Here is a 24,537-nt window from a genome sequence, read left to right on the forward strand (position 1 = left end):
GTTTGAAGACCTCAAGCTGCAGAGACACCACCAGCAAGGGACCCGTGCCCCACGCTGCAGGGGAAGGCGAAAAACCTCCAGGGCACCTGCCAATCGGCCCTGGAGGAAAATTCCTTCCCGACCCCAAATATGGCGATCAGCTAAACCCTGAGCATGTGGGCAAGAGTCACCAGCTAGCACCCAAGAAGGAGTTCTCCGCAGCAACTCAGTACCCATCGCATGCAACATCTCCCCGCAGACCATTGAGCAGACCTGTCTGGTGGTAATTCAAGATCAATTGCCCAAATTAACGATCCTATCATAACATCCCCTCCATATACTTATCAAGCTTTGTCTTAAAGCCAGGAAAGTCTTTTGCCCCCACTACTTCCCTCGGAAGGCTATTCCAGAACTTCACTCCCCTAATGGTCAGAAACCTTCGTCTAATTTCAAGTCTAAACTTCCTAATATCGAGTTTATACCCATTCGTCCTCGTGGCTACATTAGTACTAAACTTAAATAATTCCTCTCCCTCCCTAACGTTAACCCCCTTGATATATTTATATAGGGCGAGCATATCCCCCCTCAGCCTTCTTTTGGCCAGGCTAAACAAGCCAAGCTCTTTGAGTCTCCTTTCATAAGGCAGTTTTTCCATTCCTCGGATCATCCTCGTAGCCCGTCTCTGAACCTGTTCCAGTTTGAATTCATCCTTCTTGAACATGGGACACCAGAACTGCACACAGTATTCCAGATGGGGTCTCACCAACGCCGTATACAACAGTACTAACACATCCTTATCCTTGCAGGAAATACCCCGCCTGATGCATCCCAAAATCGCATTTGCTTTTTTAACAGCCGTATCACATTGGCGACTCATAGTCATCCTGCTATCAACCAGTACCCCAAGGTCCTTCTCCTCCTCTGTCGCTTCCAACTGATGCGCCCCCAACGTATATCCAAAATTCTTATTATTAATTCCTAAATGCATGACCTTGCACTTTTCACTATTGTATTTCATCCTATTTCTATTACTCCAGTTTACAAGGTGGTTCAGATCTTCCTGAATAGTATCCCTGTCCTTCTCCGTGTTAGCAATACCCCCCAGCTTCGTGTCATCCGCAAACTTTATTAGCAGATTCCCGCTCTTTGTGCCAAGGTCAGTAATAAAAAGGTTAAATAAGATCGGTCCCAAAACCGATCCTTGAGGGACTCCACTGGTGACCTCCTTCCAGTCCGACAGTTCACCTTTCAATACGACCCTCTGGAGTCTCCCCTTTAACCAGTTCCTTATCCACCTTACAACTTTCATATTCACTCCCAGCTTTTCCAATTTAACTAACAGCTCCCCGTGCGGAACCGTGTCGAACGCCTTACTGAAATCTAGGACAACGGAGCAGTGTGATGGTGATCTTCGGTAGGGGAGGGGCAGCGGAGAAGGGCTAGAGAGAGGTTTAAGCAACAAGCGGGCACCAAAAACAAAGGAATAAAAAAAGGCAAAGGGTTTGGGAAGTTTTACAGGGGGAGAAGCAGCAAGGGGTTTGGGAGGTTCGGAGGGTGATGCAGACGCGGGGGGGGGGCAGCAAGGAGTTATAACAGGGAGACACGGAGAAGCACACGGAGGGGGAGATTGGAGTGGGGGAAAACAGACATGGGAAAGTTCAGGGAGAGATCGGGACAGCGGGAAGATGAATTTGAATCAGCAAAACCCTTATCTATCTTAACCAACGACGAGACAAAACAACAAATATCACAATTCTAAGCAAAACTATAACAAGCAACTATACGGAGCAACAAAACAGTAAACTATAACAAGGCAGGTGAACTTACAAGCTCTACAGTCTTAACAAACTATGACTTATTAAACTAAAAAAACAAAACCTATGGTGCACCTTATGCTATGGGGAATTCAGAGAGGGCAGAGTGGTATGTGTCCAGGACCCAGCTCCCAAGGAAGCCAAGGGATGCTGGCTGAAGCCAAGGGATACAGCTGAAAGCAGGGAGCCCCGAGGCAAAGCCCCCAGGAGCAGAGCTTAGCAGCCGCACAAACTTATTTTTAGCAGCAAAGCGCCGCGGAGTTTAAGAGAGATTTTAAGACACAGACCAAGGTTTAGCTTGACTCTGTGTGCTGGGGAAACAGAGCCAGCAGCTAAAATAATAAAATAAAAGCAGGGAAAGTTTTACAGAGGGATTCTTACCAGTCCCCAAGGCAGCAGCAAAGGCAGAAGCAGCAGCAACATCAGAAGAAGCAAGAAGGGCTCGGTACAGTCTCAATAATCAGGAGATCTCTCAGGTAGCAATTCGTTTTTCGTGGGAGGGGGTTCAAAAAATGGGGGTGTGCTCAAAAATAAAACGAGAGCGGAGAAAGGACCCCCCCAGAACCCCTGGCTGATCAGACCAGGCAGCAATGCAGGAACCTTTCTGATGTTTGTTTCAAAAATGTCTATTTTTAAAGGCAAACTCAGGCAGTTTCCCACCAGTAATCCTGATAGGCTCCCTCTGTCAAAGGGGAGGAGGCACAGGGAAAAAGACTGCAGGTGAGCACAGAAACATGTCTGGGCAGAGTCCTGTGCAATAGGTGACTCAAAAGCACATGAGGCCTATGACTCATGCCCAGGATCTTAAAAACACAATAGGTCTTGCAGCTCTGGACATTGCCTGCCCTACGCCGAGCCCAGGTTCAACGAGGTGATAACAGGACTGACCCTTTGAACAGGGCAGTGGTCCCATTTAGCACGCAGCACAAGTGGCCATCCCTTTGAGAAGGGCAATGGCTCTTGTTAAACAACTCAAGGGGCCCTCCCTTTGAGAAAGGCAGTGGCCCTGGTAAGCAACTTAACAGCCGGGGCAGGGCGGCCACAGGAGGAGAACAAAAACAAAATGGAGTATGGGGAAATAGGGGGATAGCTGTAACAGACAGGTTTTGCACAGTTCCCTTCCTATGGTGTGAAAACCTCAGCAAGCCAGGCCATGTGAAAGGCCAGTGTCTCCTTTGCTGTCTCTCTGAAGGCTCTGGACAACCGTAAAATGCTAGTGCCAAGTGTGTTTGGTGTCTACAGGATTCAGCATCAGTTGAGTGGGATTTCTTGAATACCAGTGGGACCTGATTCTGGCATTTAGCCACCTAAGTCCTGTTGTGAATCTAGCCCTTCTTGCTTTCATTTCAGGTAGAGATGAAGGTAGACTTACCTTTTGGACAGGTGAATTGCAAGCTGGAGTCTCTGATATCAGCTCTTCCATCAGGTTTTCAGGTCCAGGACACAGTCTTCAGTTAAGTAATTGGATTATTTCAGTAAAAGTCTCCCCTCTGTCAGCCATCTTGTTTTCATTATGAAATTATATTGCCTTTGTGTTCCTCATGAAATGAATGGAATTATAATACCTTTGAAATGTTGTGAACATTCTTCTAATCTTTATATATCTGTTTTTCAATAAACAGATTCATTAGTTGCTTCCTAGAAAGCTAAAATAGGGTAGAGATGACAAACAGGTTACCCTCCAATTATATATGTGTGATGGAGCAGTACAGAGACTGTAGTGAAAGTTGGGTCAAGGTTTTCAGTTGAACAAGATACTTTTCCCTTGCTCCATTCTATGTCCATGTGATTATCTAGGACATTATACCTAGAATGTATCATGTCCTTTGCTTTTTCTCTGGTGGCATAATAAGTATAAGCAGTTTGTTTCCTTCTTTCTTTCCCACATCATCCCTCCACAGGCTGTATCCAATGCGGGAAATGTCTAGTCAAACCATAGTGACCGAGTTTGTTCTGCTGGGATTCCCTGTATATTGAGAGCTGCAGATTTTACATTTCATGGCCTTTCTAGTGGTTTACCTGGCAGCTATGACGAGAAATATTCTTACCATCATGGGCCTAGTACTTGAACACCATCTTCACACCCCAGTGTACTTCTTCAGGTTAACTGATCCTTCTTAGGCCCGTTTCACCTCTGTCACCATCCTCAAATCCATGGATAACACTTTAATCAACACCAGATTGATCTCTTTCTCTGGATGAGTTGCCCAACACTTTACAGTTGCCACTTTTGTTGCTACAGAATGGAATCTTCTTTCTTCTCATGCAGCAATGGTGTATGTCTGTTAATTTGCCACTCTCTACTTTAGAGGACTATCATAAATAGGGGCAAATGTGCCCAGATGTCAGCTGGTTCCTGGAGACAATGAGGGGTGATGAAGGGGCAGCTGTACTATGTAATGGGAACTGGGAGTAAAAGAGGAATTGGGTGGGGAAAGGGTGGCTATACTGTATAATGGACATTGGGGCAGCAGAGGTTGAGAGATAGGCAAGTGACAGCTATTCTGTATAATGGGCACTAGGGACAGCAGTGTGTTAAGGTGGGGCAGCATAGAATATCAGGGTTGGAAGTGACCTTAGGAAGTCATCTAGTCCAACCCCATGTTCAAAGCAGGACCAGTCCCCAGACAGATATTTACCCTAGTTCCCTAAATGGCCCCCTCAAGGATTCATAGATTCATAGACTCTAGGACTGGAAGGGACCTCGAGAGGTCATCGAGTCCAGTCCCCTGCACTCATGGCAGGACCAAATACTGTCTAGACCATCCCGGATAGACATTTATCTAACCTACACTTAAATATCTCCAGAGATGAAGATTCCACAACCTCCCTAGGCAATTTATTCCAGTGTTTAACCACTCTGACAGTTAGGAACTTTTTCCTAATGTCCAACCTAAATCTCTCTTGCTGCAGTTTAAGCCCATTGCTTCTTGTTCTATCATTAAAGGCTAAGGTGAACAAGTTTTCTCCCTCCTCCTGATGACACCCTTTTAGATACCTGAAAACTGTTATCATGTCCCCTCTCAGTCTTCTCTTTTCCAAACTAAACAAACCCAATTCTTTCAGCCTTCCTTCGTAGGTCATGTTCTCAAGACCTTTAATCATTCTTGTTGCTCTTCTCTGGACCCTCTCCAATTTCTCCACATCTTTCTTGAAATGCGGTGTCCAGAAGTGGACACAATACTCCAGTTGAGGCCTAACCAGTGCAGAGTAGAGCGGAAGAATGACTTCTCATGTCTTGCTCACAACACACCTGTTAATGCATCCCAGAATCACGTTTGCTTTTTTTGCAACAGCATCACACTATTGACTCATATTTAGCTTGTGGTCCACTATAACAGCTAGATCTCTTTCTGTCGTACTCCTTCCTAGACAATCTCTTCCCATTCTGTATGTGTGAAACTGATTGTTCCTTCCTAAGTGGAGCACTTTGCATTTGTCTTTATTAAACTTCATCCTGTTTACCTCAGACCATTTCTCCAATTTGCCCAGATCATTTTGAATTATGACCCTATCCTCCAAAGCAGTTGCAATCCCTCCCAGTTTGGTATCATCTGCAAACTTAATAAGCGTACTTTCTATGGCAATATCTAAGTCGTTGATGAAGATATTGAACAGAGCTGGTCCCAAAACAGATCCCTGCAGAACCCCGCTTGTTATACCTTTCCAGCAGGATAGAGAACCATTAATAACTACTCTCTGAGTATGGTTATCCAGCCAGTTATGCATCCACCTTATAGTAGTCCCATCTAAATTGTATTTGCCTAGTTTATCGATATGAATATCATGCATCTCAAATGCCTAATTAAAGTCTAGGTATACCACATCCACCATTCTCCCTTGTTCACTATGTTAGGCATTCCTTCAGACTTCTTGGTCAAGACCGAAACAAAGAAATCATTAAGCATCTCTGCCATTTCAAAGTTTCCTGTTACTGTTTCTCCCTCCTCACTGAGTTCACAACCCTGGGTTTAGCAGGCCAATGATCAAATTGCTAAGCTATCCCTCCTTGACAGCAGTGGGTGGCAGATGGGGAAGGGGTGGCTATCCTCTAGGGGCAGCAGAGGGTTTGGGATTCATTGCATATTAAGTGCCTCGGCCTTTTGAAAATCCTGCTAGATTCCTATTTGCATCTGTAGATGCCCAAATATCTTTAAATATTTGTCCCATAACACTCATTGGAAGTCAATGTGACTTAGGCACCTAACTCACTTACACACTTTTGTAAATTCCCCAAGATACCAATGCCCATCTATCAGTGCCTAATACCTTTGTAAATCTGCCCCTTTTCTCTTTCTACTTGAATTCTCTGTGTTTAAACTGAGGATAATACTCTTCTCTATGTCTCACAGCAGCTCAAAGGATAAATACTTTTAATATTGTGGGGTGCTCAGAAACTTTGTTGAAGGGGGACAGGTAAATTGCATAGACAGGACAATGGTGTGTATCTCATCAAATTTATGAAGAGACTGAAGTCAAGAGTTTAACTGTCTGCATGATTTTCCTTTGAGGTTAGATGTTCTCCATCATTAAACTTGTTGTTTGTAGACTCTTTGATGGGTTTCTCATAAATGGTCCCTTCCCAGCTGTTTAAAATTCCCAGCAGCAGAAATGCCCAGGGAGATCTCACCCTCTCACAGAAAGGATAATTTCTCCCAGATAAATATTGAATCAAGAGTCTTTTGCGCATTCTTAAAAAAACACAAGGCAGTATATACCATCCAGATCAACAGATCTGAGAACACTGTGAGGAAGAAGCCAGCCTCTAGATCCATGGTTCCATATATCCTAGGTGAGTGTGCTTAGAAAACTGTTTAGAAATTTGGAAGTATTCAACTAGAAGGGTGGGATTCAAACATAAGTCGCTTGACCTTTAAGAAGGATAACAGAGGCACTTTTATACTTTTGTTAGCTTCACAGCTATACTATTATATATATTATACTTGTAGGCTGAATGAGGAATTGGAAAGTCAGTAAATCTTATAGAAGGAGACTACGTAGATGTGAGAGAGGTATCTTCCACTATAAAGAATGGTTTAATTCTTGACTATCTCATTTTTTGAATGCACTGGCCCAGATATTCAATGCTACTGCAGTCAATGGGTCAGATCCCCATCTGGTTTAAATCTGTGTAGCTCTTGAAAGTTATTGAAATTCTACTGATAGAGAACACGTTTTAGTGGTAGCCGTGTTAGTCTGTATGATCAAAAAAAAATGAGGAGTCCTTGTGGCAACTTAGAGACTAACAAATGCAATTGGGCCTAAACTCTCAGGCATTCATCAGATCTGAAGAAGTGGGTTCTAGCCCTCAAAAGAGACCAGATTTCAAGTTGGAAGAAATGGAGATTGCATTGGTTGTATTAACAAGGTTTGTGGCTAATGAAATTTCAAGTTACTTTTAAGCTGATATCAGATGCCTCAAGCATCAGAGATATGAAGAAATGAATGTTCACTGTCTGGAGTATCAGGTCAAAAATAACATTAGTAATCACCGGGAAAATCGGAGTTTAAATTATAATCTTTATAGGCTTAAATTATTGACTCTGTATTAAATTTCTAACTTCATCTAATAACACTGCAAAGATTTTGTTTAACTATCTTTTAGGGACTGGTCATGGGAAACAGAGTAAGGGGATATCAAACAGTGACAGAATTCACTTAATTATTATTGGGAGTTATTTTCTGTAGATACAAACCATGGAAGATACTGAATGGGGAAATCAAACAGGCGTCACAGAATTCATCCTCCTGGGATTTGGGAATCTCCTCGAACTACAGATTCTTCTCTTCCCGCTGTTCCTAGTGATCTACATTGTGACCGTGGCTGGGAACATCCTCATTGTTGTGCTAGTTGTGGCTGATCAGCACCTCCACACCCCCATGTACTTCTTCCTGGGAAACTTGTCCTGCTTGGAGACCTGCTACACCTCAAACATTCTGCCCAGGGTGCTGGCCAGTCTCCTGACTGGGGACAGAACCATTTCTGTTGGGGGATGTATTGTACAATTGCATTGCTTTGCTTGTCTGGTAGCTACAGAATGTTGTCTCCTAGCAGTGATGTCTTATGATCGGTATTTAGCCATATGCAGACCCCTGCATTATTCAGCCCTTATGAATGATCGGTTTTCCCTCCAGCTAGCAGCTGGGTCTTGGCTAAGTGGCTTCACAGTCAGTACCAACACAGCATGCTGGATGTCACAAATGATTTTCTGTGGGCCCAATGAAATTGACCATTTCTTTTGTGATTACATCGCATTGCTCAAATTGTCCTGCAGTGACACCAGCAAGATGGTTCTTGTGATCTTCCTTCTCTCCTTCATAATGATTCTTCTTCCATTTCTCTTAACGCTGACATCTTACGTGTGTATCATCAGCACCATCCTGAGAATCCCTTCCACCACGGGGAGGCAAAAGGCTTTTTCTACCTGCTCCTCTCACCTCATCATGGTCACAATTTTCTATGGGACCCTAATCATTGTGTACATGCTCCCAGACACTGCTGCCCTTCGAGACCTGAACAAAGTGCTCTCTGTCCTCTACACCATCCTGACTCCCCTGGCCAATCCCCTCATCTACAGCTTGAGAAACAAAGAGGTCAAGGAGGCCCTGAGAAAAGCTCTAAGTAAGACTATGATTTCTATAACCAATCACCAACTATGTGGTAGGCATTTATTGTAAGCTGCAATCAAATATGTAGAAAGGGAGCTCATCATGTGATGCAATGTAGCAAACCACGGCTCATGTGGGCGTCCTTAATTATTAGAGCTGTTCTATTACCTATAGTAAGACCCTAAGTGTGAGAAAGGGCCAGCCGGGCCAGCTATAGGTTGACTCATAAGATATAATCTGGATGGACCCTGGAGTAATGTGAGTGAAATGAGCTGCACTGCATGATAGGAAGTGATTTTAGAGATTTAAGTAGAGACTAATTTCTCCACAGTTCAGATGGTCTACATGAGGTATACCTTGTTTGCAGTGTTGTTGTAGCCATGGTTGTCCCAGGATATTAAAGGCGCAAGTTGGGTGAGGTGATATTTTTTAGTGGACCAACTTCTGCCGGTGAGAGAGACAAGCTTTTGTGCTTACATGGAGCTTTTCTTCAGGTCGGAGAAAGGTTCTCAGAGAATCACAGCTAAATACAAGGGTGGAATAGATAAAGCATTAATATATGTTGCAAAAATCACTGAAGGTGAGGTAGGCAGTTAACACTTCTACAATAATTGGACAAAGTGGGGTTAGTGAGTTACAGATGGTTATAATGAGCCAGAAATCCAGTGTCTTTATTAAAGACATGTTTTTTGTTGTCTAGCAGATTTATGAATGTAAGTATAATTTAAAAAATTACAATGCATACTCACTGGGGGCCACATCCTGAAAGAAATCTTCCCCAAACTCCTTCTTTTGGCCTTCAAAACAACCCCTCAACATCACCAAGCTCATCATCAGAAGCTCCCCACCAGGATCCGCCAAAACAAAGCAACACCAGCCCCTGCCATAACAACAGATGCAAAACTTGGAGACATATCTCCACAGCTACAATGGTCAATTTCCTCACAAGGCACCTTTCAAGATCCATGGGCCCAACATGTGGTGTACTTCATCCAGTAGGCATTCTTAGAGCAAGCCTGACTGCACACAAAATGTCAGAGAGAGGAGGCAACTTCTCTTATAAGCTTTAGCCCACTGTTCAGGGCACTCACCAAAAATATGGGAGATGCCCCCAGATAAGTTTCCCTCTCTGCCCGAGAAGTAGAAGGGATTCAAACATGGGGTTTTGATGTTTTGGCTACATGCTGTAACCACTGACTTAAGGATAGGTTTGAAGGATGAGATTTTTATTGGTAAATGACATTAGACATCAGTTTCACCTTACACACACAAAACAGCAAAAATATTTCCTTTGAAAAGAATAGAAATTTATGGATAGGCAAATTAAGACAAATGCTGCTTGGGAACTTATTAGAATTTAATTGAAGGATTCTTACCTTGTATATTTTGTCATGTGATTTCATTTTCTGTTTTAGTGATTATAAACCTTTAACTTTTTGCAATTAATGTCTCTTGTCATTAAATAATGACTCACCCTCTTGTCTTTGTCCCCCGATTATTTTCCACAACTATAAACATTTAAACCGATAACAATCAGAAAAAATACTTAAAACCTATGATGTTGCACAACTGTGATGATGTAAATTGATAGAAATTGAAAATGCTTATAAACCAGGGTTTCTCAAATAGGGGTCTCCGCTTGTGTAGGGAAAGCCCCTGGTGGGCCGGGACAGTTTGTTTACCTGCCCCGTCCGCAGGTCCGGCCGATCATGGCTCCCATTGGCTCGGAGCAGTGATCAACGGCCAGTGGGAGCCACGATCGGCTGGACCTGCAGAAGAGGCAGGTAAACACACCGGCCCGGCCTGCTAGGGGCTCTCTCTACATAAATGGTGACCCCAGTTTGAGAAACCCTGTTATAAACAAACATCAATATTATGTATCAAAATTAAAAAAAATTGAATTTTACCAAGCCTAATTAAAGGAAATCCTGATACAGTGCTCTTCCAGTATCTCCTGTTGAATCTGTTTCACTTTGTATAAGCAATTAAATATGCATTGGGCCTCATAGCAAATGAAAATGACTCTGTACCCCAGTGGTCAAGGCAGTCACTTCAGAGCTGGAAGATCCCTTCACCTGATTGACCCAAAAGGGGAATTGAACTTGGGTGTCGACAGCCCAAGTGGTTCTTTAATGGCTGGGCTAAATTTTATAATGGAAGAGACTGCTATTACTTCATTTTATCCCATGTCTCCCTCGGGCCATTATATGCATGCAGAGCCTACCTAGTGGATAAGGCTCCTCAGGTGAGACAGGCTGGGGACACCAATCTTCACAGGTTTTTTGATTACACTGCAGCTTTGGTGTCAAATGGGCATTCCATGCCTAAAGGCAGAAATTTAGGCACTAAGAAAATGTTGACAGTACAAATGTAGGTCCCTAGGGCCAGATTTTTAAAGGTTTGGATTTCAATGGGCACCAAAATACTTTCAAAAATCTGGCCCTTAGTTAGTTTAGGTGCCTACAGAGTTTAGTGGCAGCAGAACATGTTTGTGGATTGCAATGGTGCCTAAAGCTGCCTAAATCTCATCCTGGGGTGCTAAATCCATTTGTGGATCTGGGCCTTGGTGACCAGCAGGGGTGAAAGTGAACCAGTAGGGGGCAGTACGGCATACTGGTAAGAACTGCGTCGGCCCATACCTAGCCCACATTAAAGCACTGCCGCAGCAGCACTTTAATGTCCTTGCCCCTTTTGCCTCCCTTGTAGGCAGCCCTGCTGGTAGGGTCCTTACCAGTAGGGCCACCTACAGGAGAGGCAAAAGGGGCAGAGACATTAAAGTGCTGCTGCGGCAGTGCTTTAAGGACCATCCTTTGCTGTGGCAGTGATTTAATGTCCCTGCCCCTTCCCCCCCGACCCCGTCTGTTGACAGGTGTGGAGAGGGGCAGACGGAGCAGCTGCCCTGTGGCCAGCAATTTAAAAGGGTCTGGGGTTCCGGTCGCTGCTGCCACTGCCACAACAACAGCATCTGGAGCCTTGGGCCCTTTAAATTAACATGGGGGGCCCAGGTGGCTGACCTTTAGCCCCACCCCTTCTGCCTGAGGCCCCACCCCTTCTGGGGGCCAGAGCCACCCCGGCCCCATACCAGTAAGTGTCCTGACTTACTTTTACCCCTGGTGACCAGACATCATTTTCACCTGCTCTGCTGCTACCGGTCCTATTATTTATTGAGAGCCTTATACAATGTGTCTGAGACAATCAGTGTGTTATTCCACTTTCAACATCCTTGCCATGAATAAGCCCCCTCCTTCATGCCAGTGCAATGGCTTTAATTTCAGACTTTTTAAGCATTTTTTCTCATGAAAAGTGGGCTAGAATGAAGAAATTGGAAAACAGCCAGCCAAATGGCCTACTATATAGGGACCAATTCTACAAAGAAGAGTAGAATATGAATGTCTATTGCCTTACACCTTGTGTAGTCATTCACACCTCTGAATGAGACTATAAATGCTTAGGTCCTATTTCTCTGATTTATGCCTCTGATGTCAATGCAGTCATTTCTGATTTACAACAGAGTCTTTTAGAGAAGAACCAGGACCTATCATTTTATTCTGATAGCATTTTACATCTGCTTTGTCATTCTTCTGTACAGATGTAATCTATTACAGAAGACACAAGGTCATAGAAAATCATGCCCGCAAATACCATGGTTTATTTCAAACCTTGGCAAAACCTTTCATATCTCTTTCCCAGATCTAGGCAAGCCATTTGCAATAAATACACATAATTAGAGGACAATCATGTACACATATAGTTTAACATACAATGATTTTACATACAGAACATCAACATTATTGTCCAAAATCAGATTTTCCAACAACATTTTTATTGTAAATTTGAGCTGAGATGAAAAAAATCTATGCATATTAATCTGAATTGTAGATAAGTTTTTGTAATTTTTCTCTGTCTGTTTCAAGCAGCTACAGAGACGAGCATCATTTCTGAATCTTTGGTGACTTTTTTGGCCAAAATGTTTAATTTCAAGTCCCCCCAAAATTGACAAAATGTTAACAACATTTTTGCATGTTTCATTTTGCAGTTTTTGGACACTAGTTAAACCGTTGTTGCCATTGTTGTCAATGGAGCTACTCGAAATTTGCACGGTTGTGTAACTGATATCAGAACAAGATCTGTGCCCAAATTACTTTCTGTGAGAAAATATTTTTCTCTTTATCCTGTCCCCCTACAGTCTCCTCAGAGCACCTTTTACTTCCTTGTTCCTCAGGAGATACATAAAGGGGTTCAAGGTTGGGGTGATGGTTGTGTATATGAGAGCCAGCACTTTGTTGCTGTCTGGTGAGTCAGTGAACTTGGGTCCTGAATAGATCAGGCTGACATTCTTGTAATACATCACCACCATGAGATGTGAGGAGCAGATAGAGAAGGCTTTGTGTCTGCCTTCAGTCAATGCCATCTTTAAGACGGTGGAGATGATAAAGGTGTATGAAGCATAGTGCAGACTCACCCCTGCGGCGCCTCCTGCTGGATGTCCTCAGGAATTAGCTCTTAGACCCCGGCGCACCCTCTGCAGACCGGTGATCCACTTGCCATTGGCCCCCGTGTCCCTGCCAGGACCCCAGTGCCCTTATCTCAGGATTCTGCCTCCTGCAGTACCCCACAATCTTTCTCTGGGTTTCCCCACCCCAAATTTTGGTATCATCCAAAATTTTTACAGTGTACTCTCTTTGCCATTATCTAAATCATTGATGAAGATATTGAACAAAACTAAACCCAGTACTGATCCCTGCAGGACCCCACTCATTATGCCCTTCCGGCATGATCTCAACTACTGATAACTATTCTTTGGGAATGGTCTTCCAAACAGTTGTGCATCCACCTCATAGTAGCTCCATCTAGGTTGTATTTTCCTAATTTGTTTATGAGAAGGTCATGTGAGACAGTATCAAAAGCTTTGATAAAGTCAGGACATACCACATTTACTGCTTCCCCCCATCGACAAGCTTTGTTACTCTGTCATTTAGTTTGACATGATTTGTTCTTGGTAGAGACAGTAACTTATCATCTTCCAGGTGTTTGAAGATTGATTGCTGGATTATTTGCTCCTTTATCTTTCCAAGTACTGAAGTTATGCTGACTGGTTTGTAGTTCCCCAGGTTTTCCTTACTCCTCTGTTTATAGATGGGCACTATATATGCCCCCTTCCAGTCTTGTGGAATCTCTCCCATCTTCTATGACTTTTCAAAGATAATCACTAATGGCTGAGATATCTCCTCAGTCAGTTCCTTGAGTATTCTAGCATGTATTTCATCAGTCCCTGCTCACTTGAAGCCCTCTTACTTGTGTAAGCAATTTTTAACTTGCTCTTTCCTTATTTTAGCCTCAGATCCTAACTCATGTATAGACCACGTTGAGATCCTCAAGTAGCAGGTGGTATGGATATGCAAATGTATATTCTTATTATTGAATCAAAGACATTCCTAAATAACTGTTGATAATTCAAATAAAAATGAATTGATTATTTTTTCGTTATATCTGGACAAGAGATAAAATTGATTGCTTTTTTTTTAAATAAAGGCTCATAGAAAACTGGAGATAGTAAAGAAGGAGAGAGGAAAATATGAATATTGTTGTGGGGGAAGGGAATTAAACAATCTAAAATATGAAGAAACTTCCAGAGACTTGGAGTATGTGACTATATGACAACCAGACAATATAACAACTATGGATAGACATGTAGAGGCTTGTAAAGGAGAGTAGAGCTGATTGAAACATTTCAGATGAATGTTTTTGGTAAGAAAAGGCTGATTAAACAAAATCTGAATGTTCACCTGGAATGTTTTATTTTTATCTGTTTGGGAAATTCATATTGTGGGGGAAAATGATTTAATCTTTATCATTTTAACTATATCATATGATATGATATGATATCATATCATATAATTTTCAACTTATTAAACCCTCCTGACATTTTTACCTTATTGAAATGTTATATTTCAGAATATTTTGTTTCATTGAAAAATCTGCAGTGTTGACTTTTTGGCCTGATATGGGGTAAAACCAAATTCTGAAATTATTCATTTCTTCCAGGACAGAAATTAATTTGTTAGACTAGCCCTGAAAAAGATATAAGGCATTGTTCCTGTTCTTATTAGTGATAATAGTAATGATGAATAACTAGCCAGTTCTTTGAGCCCTTACTGATTACTATCTGAATTGTTCCTTGAGCAATTCCACAGAAACCAATGTGATTATTTATGGAACAAGGTCCCATTCAGGGTGAAAGTATTAAAATATGTCCCCTAATATTTATACAGCACCTTCCAACTCAGGTTCTCTGAGCAACTAACATCAGTTGTGCCAGCTTCACAACCTCTGGCTGTGGCAGGTCAGTATTTACTCCACTTTTTCAGATGGAGAAACTGAGGCACAGAGAGGCAAGAAGCGATTCTCCATCAATGTCCCACAGCTAGCTTGTGGTGGGAGCAGTAAGAGATTCTGGGTCTCATGAATTGCTTAGGTCTAAGCACAGAATTACCCCTATATATAGGATATATAGGAAATATATCCTATAGATATGAGAGTGTAACCCTCAGCAGAAACCCAGTGATATGACCGATCATACTACACAGATGGGGGCCATGTCTCTATGCAGAGACAGACAAGTTTTTTATTTCATGCACCCACTTCCATACTAAAGACAGATGTAAAGTCTTCATGAATAAAGAGGCCGCAGAGCCCACAGCCCATACACCTTGGATTTCAGGAAAAAAAAACAACATCCGTAAGGAGTCACTTAAAGCCAACCACTACAATCTAGAAAACTTTGCCACATGAGGTGACTTATTCATGTGCCTTTGCAGAATTGAGCCCTGGATAAATGTCTGATAAAGTAGACAGTCCTATCGCTAACACTTCTAGATCTCCAGAATCAGGAAGATATGTCTAAAATTAAAATGTAATTGGCAATGACTTAATTCAGTGTCTGAGATCTCTGAAAATCACGGATAATTAAAAATAATTAAATAAAGATAACAATTAAATAAAAAGAGGACAAATACTTCATCATTAGCAGTAATGCTACACAATTGCTTTCTACAAATAAAGTAATAAAACACAATACAAACTCTCAATTGCCTTCAAGTTAATTATAAGATACTGGTTTCTTCCTTTATTGATTGCCAGACTCTGCCAGACATGGAACTATGTCTGTTTGATTTACAAGAGTGGTAGGTTCTGGTTTGCATTGATTGCAGGACACCTTTCCTTTCTTTCTTTCTTTCTTTCTTTCTTTCTTTCTTTCTTTCTTTCTTTCTTTCTTTCTTTCCTTGATCTGAGGTAATATCTAAGAGTCCTGATCATGCATCAGGACCACATTGTTCTATTCTCTGGACAAAACCGGAGCAAAAAGACAACCCTTGTCCCATCCAACTTCCAGTATAATTACATCATATCCCAATCTGTATGGCTGTGGGAAGATTTTACATTATTAAATGGAGTCCTGGGGATGGCTAATGTCATTTCCAAAGAGGGGCACCTATGTAACTGCAGTTTTTTATTTCTTCAGGAAAGCAAGAAAATTACTCAGGGTCGATCCTCAGCCTGTGTACATTCTCTGCTACAGTTTAGAATTTATGTTGGGTTTCTGTACTCTAGTCCCAAAGGAGGGCTCATTACTCTCATTTAGAAGAGACTTGTGCTTTTGGAAGTGAAGAAATAAGTTTCCTCACTATTCTCCCCATGTCCCTGGTTTTATTCGATTCAGACAGTAACTGTGTGTGTTGTTTGTAATGCCTCGGTACACACTTCACTAATTGAGCACCACCAGAATTCAGAGAAAAGTCCTGATTCTGTCTACATTATTTATGTACAGTACTGTCCACGGTTGCCCAATGAAATCAAGTAAATTTCTTGCATGGAGTAACCTACCTTAAGAAGATCAACTTGTTAGTTTTCAAGATCTTCATAGGGTAAGTAACATTTCTATGTATAGTCCTCTCCTATGTGTACCTCATTTTCACCATCCTGAGATATGCTCTACAAAGTGGACTCTGAAATTTTTTCTACCTGTATGTCTCACTTGACCCTCCTCCTCCTATTCTGTGACACTCAAGTTGGGCCCATCTCCAGCTTCTCGCTGAATAATGACAGGGTGTTGTCTGTGCTTTGCAACACAGACACCTTTCATGCTGAAGCCGTTGAGCTACACCCTGAAGAACAGGATGTGAAAGTGACACCGAGAAAAGTCTTGATGGGGAAATTGTATTTGCAATGAAATTGGAAATGTTTTTCTGATGGGCTTGTGAATATCTTTTCGGTGCTAAAAAACTCTCCTTTTTTCATTTCATTTTCTGATCTGTGTTTAGTAGAAATGGTGAAAAAATTACGAACAATAAAGTTACTTTTAACAGGAGCTGCGTCAGGGTTTCTGGTACCCTAGGCAGAATTGGGGGGGGGGGCATTTTGCACTCTCCCCATGGGGCGCACGGGAGCTTCTGGTTCTGCTTCCGTCATGCTGCTGAAGAAGGACCCTCCGCCGAAATGCTGCAGGCGACAGCGGCAGTCATTGAGCTGCTGCCGAAATGTCGGCAGAGGGTCCTTCTTCGGCAGCACAACGGGAGCGGAACCGGAAGCTCCAGTGCACCCTGTAGGGAGCGCGCAAAATGCTGCCCCCCAATCCTGGAGCCCTAGGTAACTGCTTAGGGTTGCCTAATGGAAGCACCATCCCTGACTTTCATTTGGTAACTTCAAATGGACCTATTTTTGTATTTTTTTGTGAAATTTTCTATTGTACGTTATAGTGTATTATTCATGCTCATTTTCTACAATTTTCATGAAATTTTGTTCAAAATCATTCTCAAAATGGTTAGCTTGCAGCACTTGAACAATGTTTAATGTTTTCTAAAATTAGCTTTTTCAGCAACATATTTCATTGCATTTTTGACTTAAGATGAAAAGAAATCCATCCATATTCACATTAAATGTAGATGAGTTTTTGTGATTTTAATGTGTGTTTCAAGCAGCAGTATCTATGATCAACATTTCTGAAACTTTGATGCCTTTTTCTGGTCAAAATTTCTAATTTCAACTCCCCCAGAAAATTGACAAAATGTTTTCAACATTTGTGAGCATTTCATTTTGCAGTTTTTGGACACTACATCAACTGTAGCAGTGAATGGCATTCACATCAAAGTAACTGCTCAAGATTTGTACAGTTGGATAACTGATCTCAGAACAAGACCTATATCCCAATTATTTTCTTTGAGAAAATATTTTTCCTTTCAGCCCATCCCATAACAATCTCTGCACAGCCCCTTTCACCTCATTGTTCCTCAGGCTGTAGACTATAGGGTTCAAGATGGGAGTGATGGTTGTATACATCAGAGCCAGCACTTTGTTGCTGTCCAGTGAGTTAATGGACTTAGGTCTTAAATAGATCAGGCCACTGCTCCCGTAATACAGTGTCACCACAAGGAGGTGTGAGGAGCAGGTAGAGAAAGCTTTGTGTCTGCCATCAGCTGAAGCCATCTTTAAGATGGTGGAGATAATAACAATGTAGGACACAAGGATGAGAGAAAATGGAGTGAAGTTCACCAGTATAGTAACTGTAAACAACTGCATTTCATATGAAGAGGTGTCAGTGCAAGAAAGCTTAATCAATGGGGGAATGTCACAGAAGAAATAGTTAATCTGATTGGACCCACAAAATGGCAAGGTGAAAACCCAGGCTGTCTGTACTAGGGACACCACATTACCCCAGAACCAAGAGAGAACTGTCAAGAAAAGGCAGACCCTCCTGTTCATGATGAGCCTGTACCTCAATGGGTTGCATATGGCCACATAGCGGTCGTACGCCATTGCAGCCAGAAGGAAGCACTCAGAGATTCCAAGGAAGAGCAGGAAGTACATTTGTGCAGCACAGCCCAAGTAGGAAATGCTCCTGTTGTCTGAAAGGAAGTCCACTAGCATCTTGGGGATGGTGACCGAGGTGTAGCAGATCTCCAGGAAGGATAAGACTCGGAGAAAGAAATACATAGGGGTTTGAAGGGCTGTGTCTATGGTGATGAGAATGATGAGCATGTTCCCCATCAAGGTAATAATGTAAATGAACAGATAGATGGAGAACAGAGGCACCTGCAGGTCATGGTGGTTGGAAAATCCCAGTAGAATGAATTCAGTCACCGTAGTGAGGTTCCCCCTTCTTGTGTATTTCATCAATGGGAGACAATAAATACCTAGATATCATGTGAAGAAATGACCTACTGCGGGAAATAAAGAGAAACAGTCAAAGGTACACATTCTCCAATGGACATTCTATGAGAGTTGGGGCCTATGTTCTCAAAGATATTTCAGTGACTCACTTCCATTGATTTCTATAGGAGTTAGGCACCTAAATACCTTTAAGGATCTGTACCTGGGTTCTTTACTGCCCCATGTGCATTTTTTTGGTGATGGTAATACAACATTCAGGTCTGTATATTTGCTTGAGATAGACTTTTAGGTTTTGTTTAGCCATTTGAATGTTGAGGTCTTTAAAACACAATTGTTCATGTCTTACTACCATGTGTGAGCAAAGAACAAAGACACCATATGTTGCTTCTGCCTAGCCAGTTGGTATTACAGCCCAATACGAAAATATAAGGAATAGAGTTAAAGTACTGCTGCGCATGTGGGAGGTTGATATACAAATGTAGAATTATTTTCCCATGACAAGATCAAGATCGGTTTGGAGGGGTGAGGTGGATGGGCGGAGGTATAAGAAACACTAAAAGCCAAAGAAATGGTGACCCTGGCTGAAACAGAACCTTACTCTTTACCCCTCCCATGAAATAAAAAAGAGACGGTACTGAAGCCTCCAAACTCACCACTCTCCAAAAAAGAACATGACTGTAAATTGTAAGGCAGTGGTCCCCAATCATTTTGTGGCCAGCAGCATATTCATATATTCAGAAGAGTGTGGCAGGCACCAACAATTTTTCAAGGCTTATTTTGTATTTGTACATTAAATAATATGAAAAACATCATATTAAATATTACATAATGAATCCATAAGATAAACGATATTACATATGAATCCATAAGATAAAAAAGATAATTTTACATGTAAAAGGTATTAATTAAATTATTCGGCAATTACTCTTTCACCTTACCATGTGAATTAGCTCTTTTTTATCTACCTGTAAGAAAAAATTAAGTAGTTTTTACAAAATAAATATTATAAACAGTTTTCCTCATATTTATTTTAAAAAAGTAAAACATTGTTGATCTGCTGGTCCAAATATATTTATTATTTTTACTTTAACATAGATAGCCAGTTATGGTTAATTAAAAATATTCTTTGTATTGTTACTGGTATCTGGATTTCAATAAACAAACAAACAAATATGAAAAAAAGTTAAACACAAGTTAATCATACGTGATTATCAGCACTTAGTGGAAAATAGGTTTAATTAAGTCACGTGTTTTTTCTAATAGAGTCAATGTTATTTTTGGCACTGCATTTCTTCAGCCAATTTTTCTTAGTTGGGAGAGTAGGATGATATTCCTGTTCATAAGCAATTGTCAAGATGGGCATCTGTAAGCTGAGATCTGTATTTTGATTTTATGATGTGCATTGTTGAAAACAGAACTTCGCATAGATAAGTGAAACCGAAATAAGATTTTATTTTGTATACTTGGTTTTTTAAGACAGGAAACTTTTTTCGGTTAACTACTTTCCAAAAGTTTTTATCTGTTGCACAGGATTTTAGAATAATATCATTTTGAAGGTCCAAAATCTCCAGTTCCACATCTTCTGTTCTTACTTGAATGAGACTCACAATTGATGTAGCCATTTCTGTTACCTCTATTTGGCAAGTAAAAGGATTCACAAGAAAGGCAACTACAGGTTCAGTGATGGTGAACTGTTGAAATCTCCTTTCAAATTGTTCCAGAAGTGTTTGAATGCAGATAACAAATGGTGACGGGTTAAAATCACTGTCACATACCATTTTCTTCATACTTGGGAAACAGATGAGAGACTTTTTCTTCATATGTGACATCCACAAGATCAGTTTTGCTTTGAATGATTTTACAGAACCTATCATTTGAGCCACATGTTTGTCTTTTCCCTGGAGCTCAAGATTTAAAATGTTCAATTTGTCAGTGTGTCGGCAAGAAAAGCCAAGTCCATTAACCAGTTGGAGTCTTCTAGTTGCTCGAAGTTCTGATTTGTGGACTTCAGAAATTCTTTGATTTCTTCAATTAGGCTTAAAAAACTTGCAAGGACGTTACCTTTGCTCAGCCATCGTACTTCTGTGTGCAAGAAAAGATCAGATTGTTTATCATCAACATCTTCCAACAGGGACTTTAAAAGTCGGTGTTGCAAAGGTTTCGCTCAAAGAGAGTTAATCATTTTAATAACAACATTCATGATGTGTTGAAAAGAAAGAACTTTGATGCACAAAGCTTCTTGGTGGACAATGCAATGATAAGACATAAAGTTTGGAAAGGATTCATTCATCTTGCAGAGTGCAATGAATCCGTTGGCGCTGTCCATCATTGCTGGTGCCCCATCAGTGGTGATCGTAGACAGCTTGTGTAGTGGCATACTAATTGGTGTTGCGTATGATTTGAATAAATTATAGATGTCCTCACCCTTTGTTTGCCCTTTCATAGGCAATACTTTTACTCTTCTTTTATGGTGAATTCAATAAATATCATCCTCACCATAACTGCCAACTGTGCTGTATCCGATATATCTATCAATTCATCAAATTGCAGTGAAAACCAGTCACATATTTCCAAGTCATCCTTTAGCTGAGTTTGCATGTCTCTTGAAATTGCATGTATCCTCCTCGTAACTGTGTTGTTTGATAACTGCAAGTCTTGTATTGCCGACAAAATCTCACCCTTTTTAGGAAATCCTTGAAACAGGCAATCAGCACCAATCAAAAATGCTTCCTTCAACAATTCACCATCTTGAAAGCTTTTTTTCTTCTTTGCGAACAGATGAGCAATTTTAAAGGAAGCAATAGTAGCACATTTAGACTTTACCACTTGTCTAGTGAAAAGAGATTTCTGGGCAGATAGAAGAAAATTAATCAACTCAAATCAAACCTTTCTCAACTCAGATTTAAGTGGATGGCTAATATCAAAAGACCATAATTAGTTCGGAAATGGTGTTCGACATTATGTTTTTTTGGCACTGTAACAGCACCCTCACACAATAAGCAAACACATTTCTCTTTTTCTTCAATAAAACAATGGGATTCTTCCCACCCTGCATTGAAATAATATACACTTTGTCTTTTATTTGAACCACTCATTTTATGGCAAAATGTTAAAAAAATAATAAATCACAAAGCACAAGAAAACAGCAGTATCAGTGCAGCAGAAGAATACACACATACAGGACCAGCTCCAGGCACCAGTGCAGCAAGCATGAGCCTGGAGCAGCACATGCTACGAGGTGGCATTTCCTCCATTCTTGGGACAGCAGAATAGGGCACCACATTGGGGACCACTGTTGTAAGGAGTGGGAGCAGCGGTGTGCACTAGAGGTATAATTAAGCCTGCTTAGAAGGAGGAGGTGGGAAAAAGATCAAATAAAAGCTCTACAGGTGTTCAGAGATGTGGATTATGGTTGCTTGACAAACCCAGTAAACTTCACTGCCTGCACTTTGGACTGTGGCTGCCTGCTTTCTGTCTGCATGACAAGAGCCAAGGGAGGATGAGGGGAAGCCCTAATACTTTTGAAAACTTTTCCCCAAAGTCATTGAGGCAAATTCTTCCTTCACTTCACCAAGTGCAAATCTCCTTTAGGCTCCTTCCAAAATCCCAGTCTGTGTTGGCTGCCATTTCTGTATTCTAGATGTGGCCAGAAAATGAGAGAAAATGTATCTAGGGAAAGAATCACCTCCACAAAGTTCATTGTTTCTGTGTAAAAAATCAGGACTGCTTGGAATGTGCTTTTCAGACAGACAGACTCATAGACTCATAGATTTTAAGGTCAGAAAGGACCATTATGATAATCTAGTCTGACCTCCTGCACAATGCAGGCCACACAATCTCACTCATCCACTTCTATAACAAACTCCTAACTTATGTCTGAGTTATTGAAGTCCTCAAATTTTGGTTTGAAGACCTCAAGCTGCAGAGAATCCCCCAGCAAGTGACCCCCGTGCTGCTCCATGCTTCCCCATGCTGCAGAGGAAGGTGAAAAACCTCCAGGGCCTCTACCAATCTGCCCTGGAGGAAAATTTCTTCCCAACCCCAAATATGGCAATCAGTTAAACCCTGAGCATGTAGGTAAGACTCACCAGCCAGCACCCAGAAAAGAATTCTCTGTAGTAACTCAGATCCCATCCCATCCAACATCCCATCACAGACCACATGGCATACTTAATTGCTGATAATCAAAGATCAATTGCCAAATGAATTGCCAAAATTACTCACAGACAGACCAATAGAAAGTCAGACAGACACACAGGAAGGCCAACAGAAAGCCAGATAAGTCAATAGGTAGATTGACCAATAGACTAATGGGTAGATGGATACATTTCACTGAACTATTTTGATTTTATCCTCTTTCTAATTCCTTTATCCATCCCATCTTCTTTCCTGCTACATTAAGTATGCACAGTGGTTGATTGTTGGTAATCAGGGCCGGTGCTTTCATTAGGCAAACCTAGGCAATCGTCTAAGGACCAGGATTCGGGAGACGGCATTTTGCTTGCTCTCCACAAGGCGTGTGGGAGTTTTGGGTTCCACTCCCGTCGCGCCACCGAAGAAGGACCCTCCACCGACGAGCCATGGAATACAGCGGCAGGCAATTGATCTACTGCCGACATTTCGAGAATGACTGCCGCTGTCACCTGCAGCATTTCAGAGAAGGGTCCTTCTTCGGCAGTGCAACATGAGCAGAATCAGAAGCTCCTACAATATGCCGCCCCTTCCTTTCCCCCAAATTCTGCCTAGGGCGCCAGAAACCCTGGCGCTGCTCCTGTTGGTAATAGTAAGAAATAATTGACTACACAATATTGTAATTGGCACACTGCATAGACTCTCAGGGGACACAGAAAAGCTACTTTGAAGTAGAGGGAGCTACATTGATTTGCAGGATGAGTATTTTCCCTCGTCTCAGTGAATCCAAAAGAATAATATTGAGAGCCTGAAAAAACCAAACTTCCCTTTCAGCATGACTGGTGGAATTTTAATGCACCTACAGGCTTTATACCAAAATGTCAGAGAAGATGGACATGCTGCTTCACTTCTTTTTGCCTTTGTGTCTCCACCTATAAAAAGGGATGATGATTTTTACTTATCCCTCAGTAGAGCTGTGGGGCTAATTTCATTAATGTTTATAGTACCCCTTGAGTTTCTGAAATGACTGTTCCTATGGACATTCAAAATGACATTCTTATCATTGAATCAAAAATGTTCTCAAATAACTGTTGATCATTCAAATTCAAATAGAATTGATTATGGTTGAATAATATATGGACCAAAGCACATTTTGATTTTTTGGGGGAGTATGTTAAAGAAAGGGTAATAGAAAACCTAAGAGAGTACAAAGAGAGGTAAAAATCTGATTGTTTTTTGTTTGGGAAAGGACTTAAAAGATCTAAACTATGAAGAACTTTCCAAAGACCTGGAGTATGTGACTGCAGGATTGTAAGGAAATGTGACTACTGTGTATAGAGAAATAGAGCAGGGTTTCTCAAACAAGGGTCGCCACTTCTGTAGGGAAAGCCCCTGGTGGGCTGGGCCAGTGTGTTTACCTGCTCCATCCGCAGGTCCGGCCAATCGTGTCTCCCACTGACCGCAGATTGCTACTCCGGGACAATGGGAGTTTCTGGAAGTGGCAGCCAGTAAGTCCCTCAGCCCGTGCCGCTTCCAGTAGCTCCCATTGGCCTGGAGCAGCGATCCGTGGCCAGTGGGTGCCGTGATTGGCTGGACCTGTGGTTGGGACAGGTAAACACACCAGCCTGGCCCACCAGGGGCTTTCCCTAAAGAAGTGGCGACCCCTGTTTGAGAAACCCTGTTTTACAAATAAAGTAATAAAATTTAATACAAACTCCTAGTTGCTTAAAGTTAATTATCAGGTACTGGTATATCTCTTTGCAATTACCACATTCTGCCGATACAGAACTATCTCTGTCTCATTTTCTCGAGTTGTATGTCCTGGTTTGCGTTGCTT

General features: G+C 41.6%; 2 protein-coding genes across 2 annotated transcripts; one reads left to right on the top strand and one right to left on the bottom strand.

Moving 5' to 3' along the window:
- The first annotated feature begins 7,490 nt into the window (after positions 1-7,490).
- Positions 7,491-8,471, top strand: LOC127031779 (olfactory receptor 10A4-like). Its single transcript, XM_050918816.1, has one exon. It carries the CDS (start codon positions 7,491-7,493, stop codon positions 8,469-8,471), a length of 981 nt encoding a protein of 326 aa, XP_050774773.1.
- A 9,138-nt stretch (positions 8,472-17,609) lies between these two features.
- On the bottom strand, positions 17,610-18,572 carry LOC127031780 (olfactory receptor 10A7-like). Its single transcript, XM_050918817.1, has one exon. It carries the CDS (start codon positions 18,570-18,572, stop codon positions 17,610-17,612), a length of 963 nt encoding a protein of 320 aa, XP_050774774.1.
- Between the last annotated feature and the right edge of the window lie 5,965 nt (positions 18,573-24,537).

This window comes from Gopherus flavomarginatus, chromosome 11 (genome assembly GCF_025201925.1).
Source record: "Gopherus flavomarginatus isolate rGopFla2 chromosome 11, rGopFla2.mat.asm, whole genome shotgun sequence".
NCBI lineage: Eukaryota > Metazoa > Chordata > Testudines > Testudinidae > Gopherus > Gopherus flavomarginatus.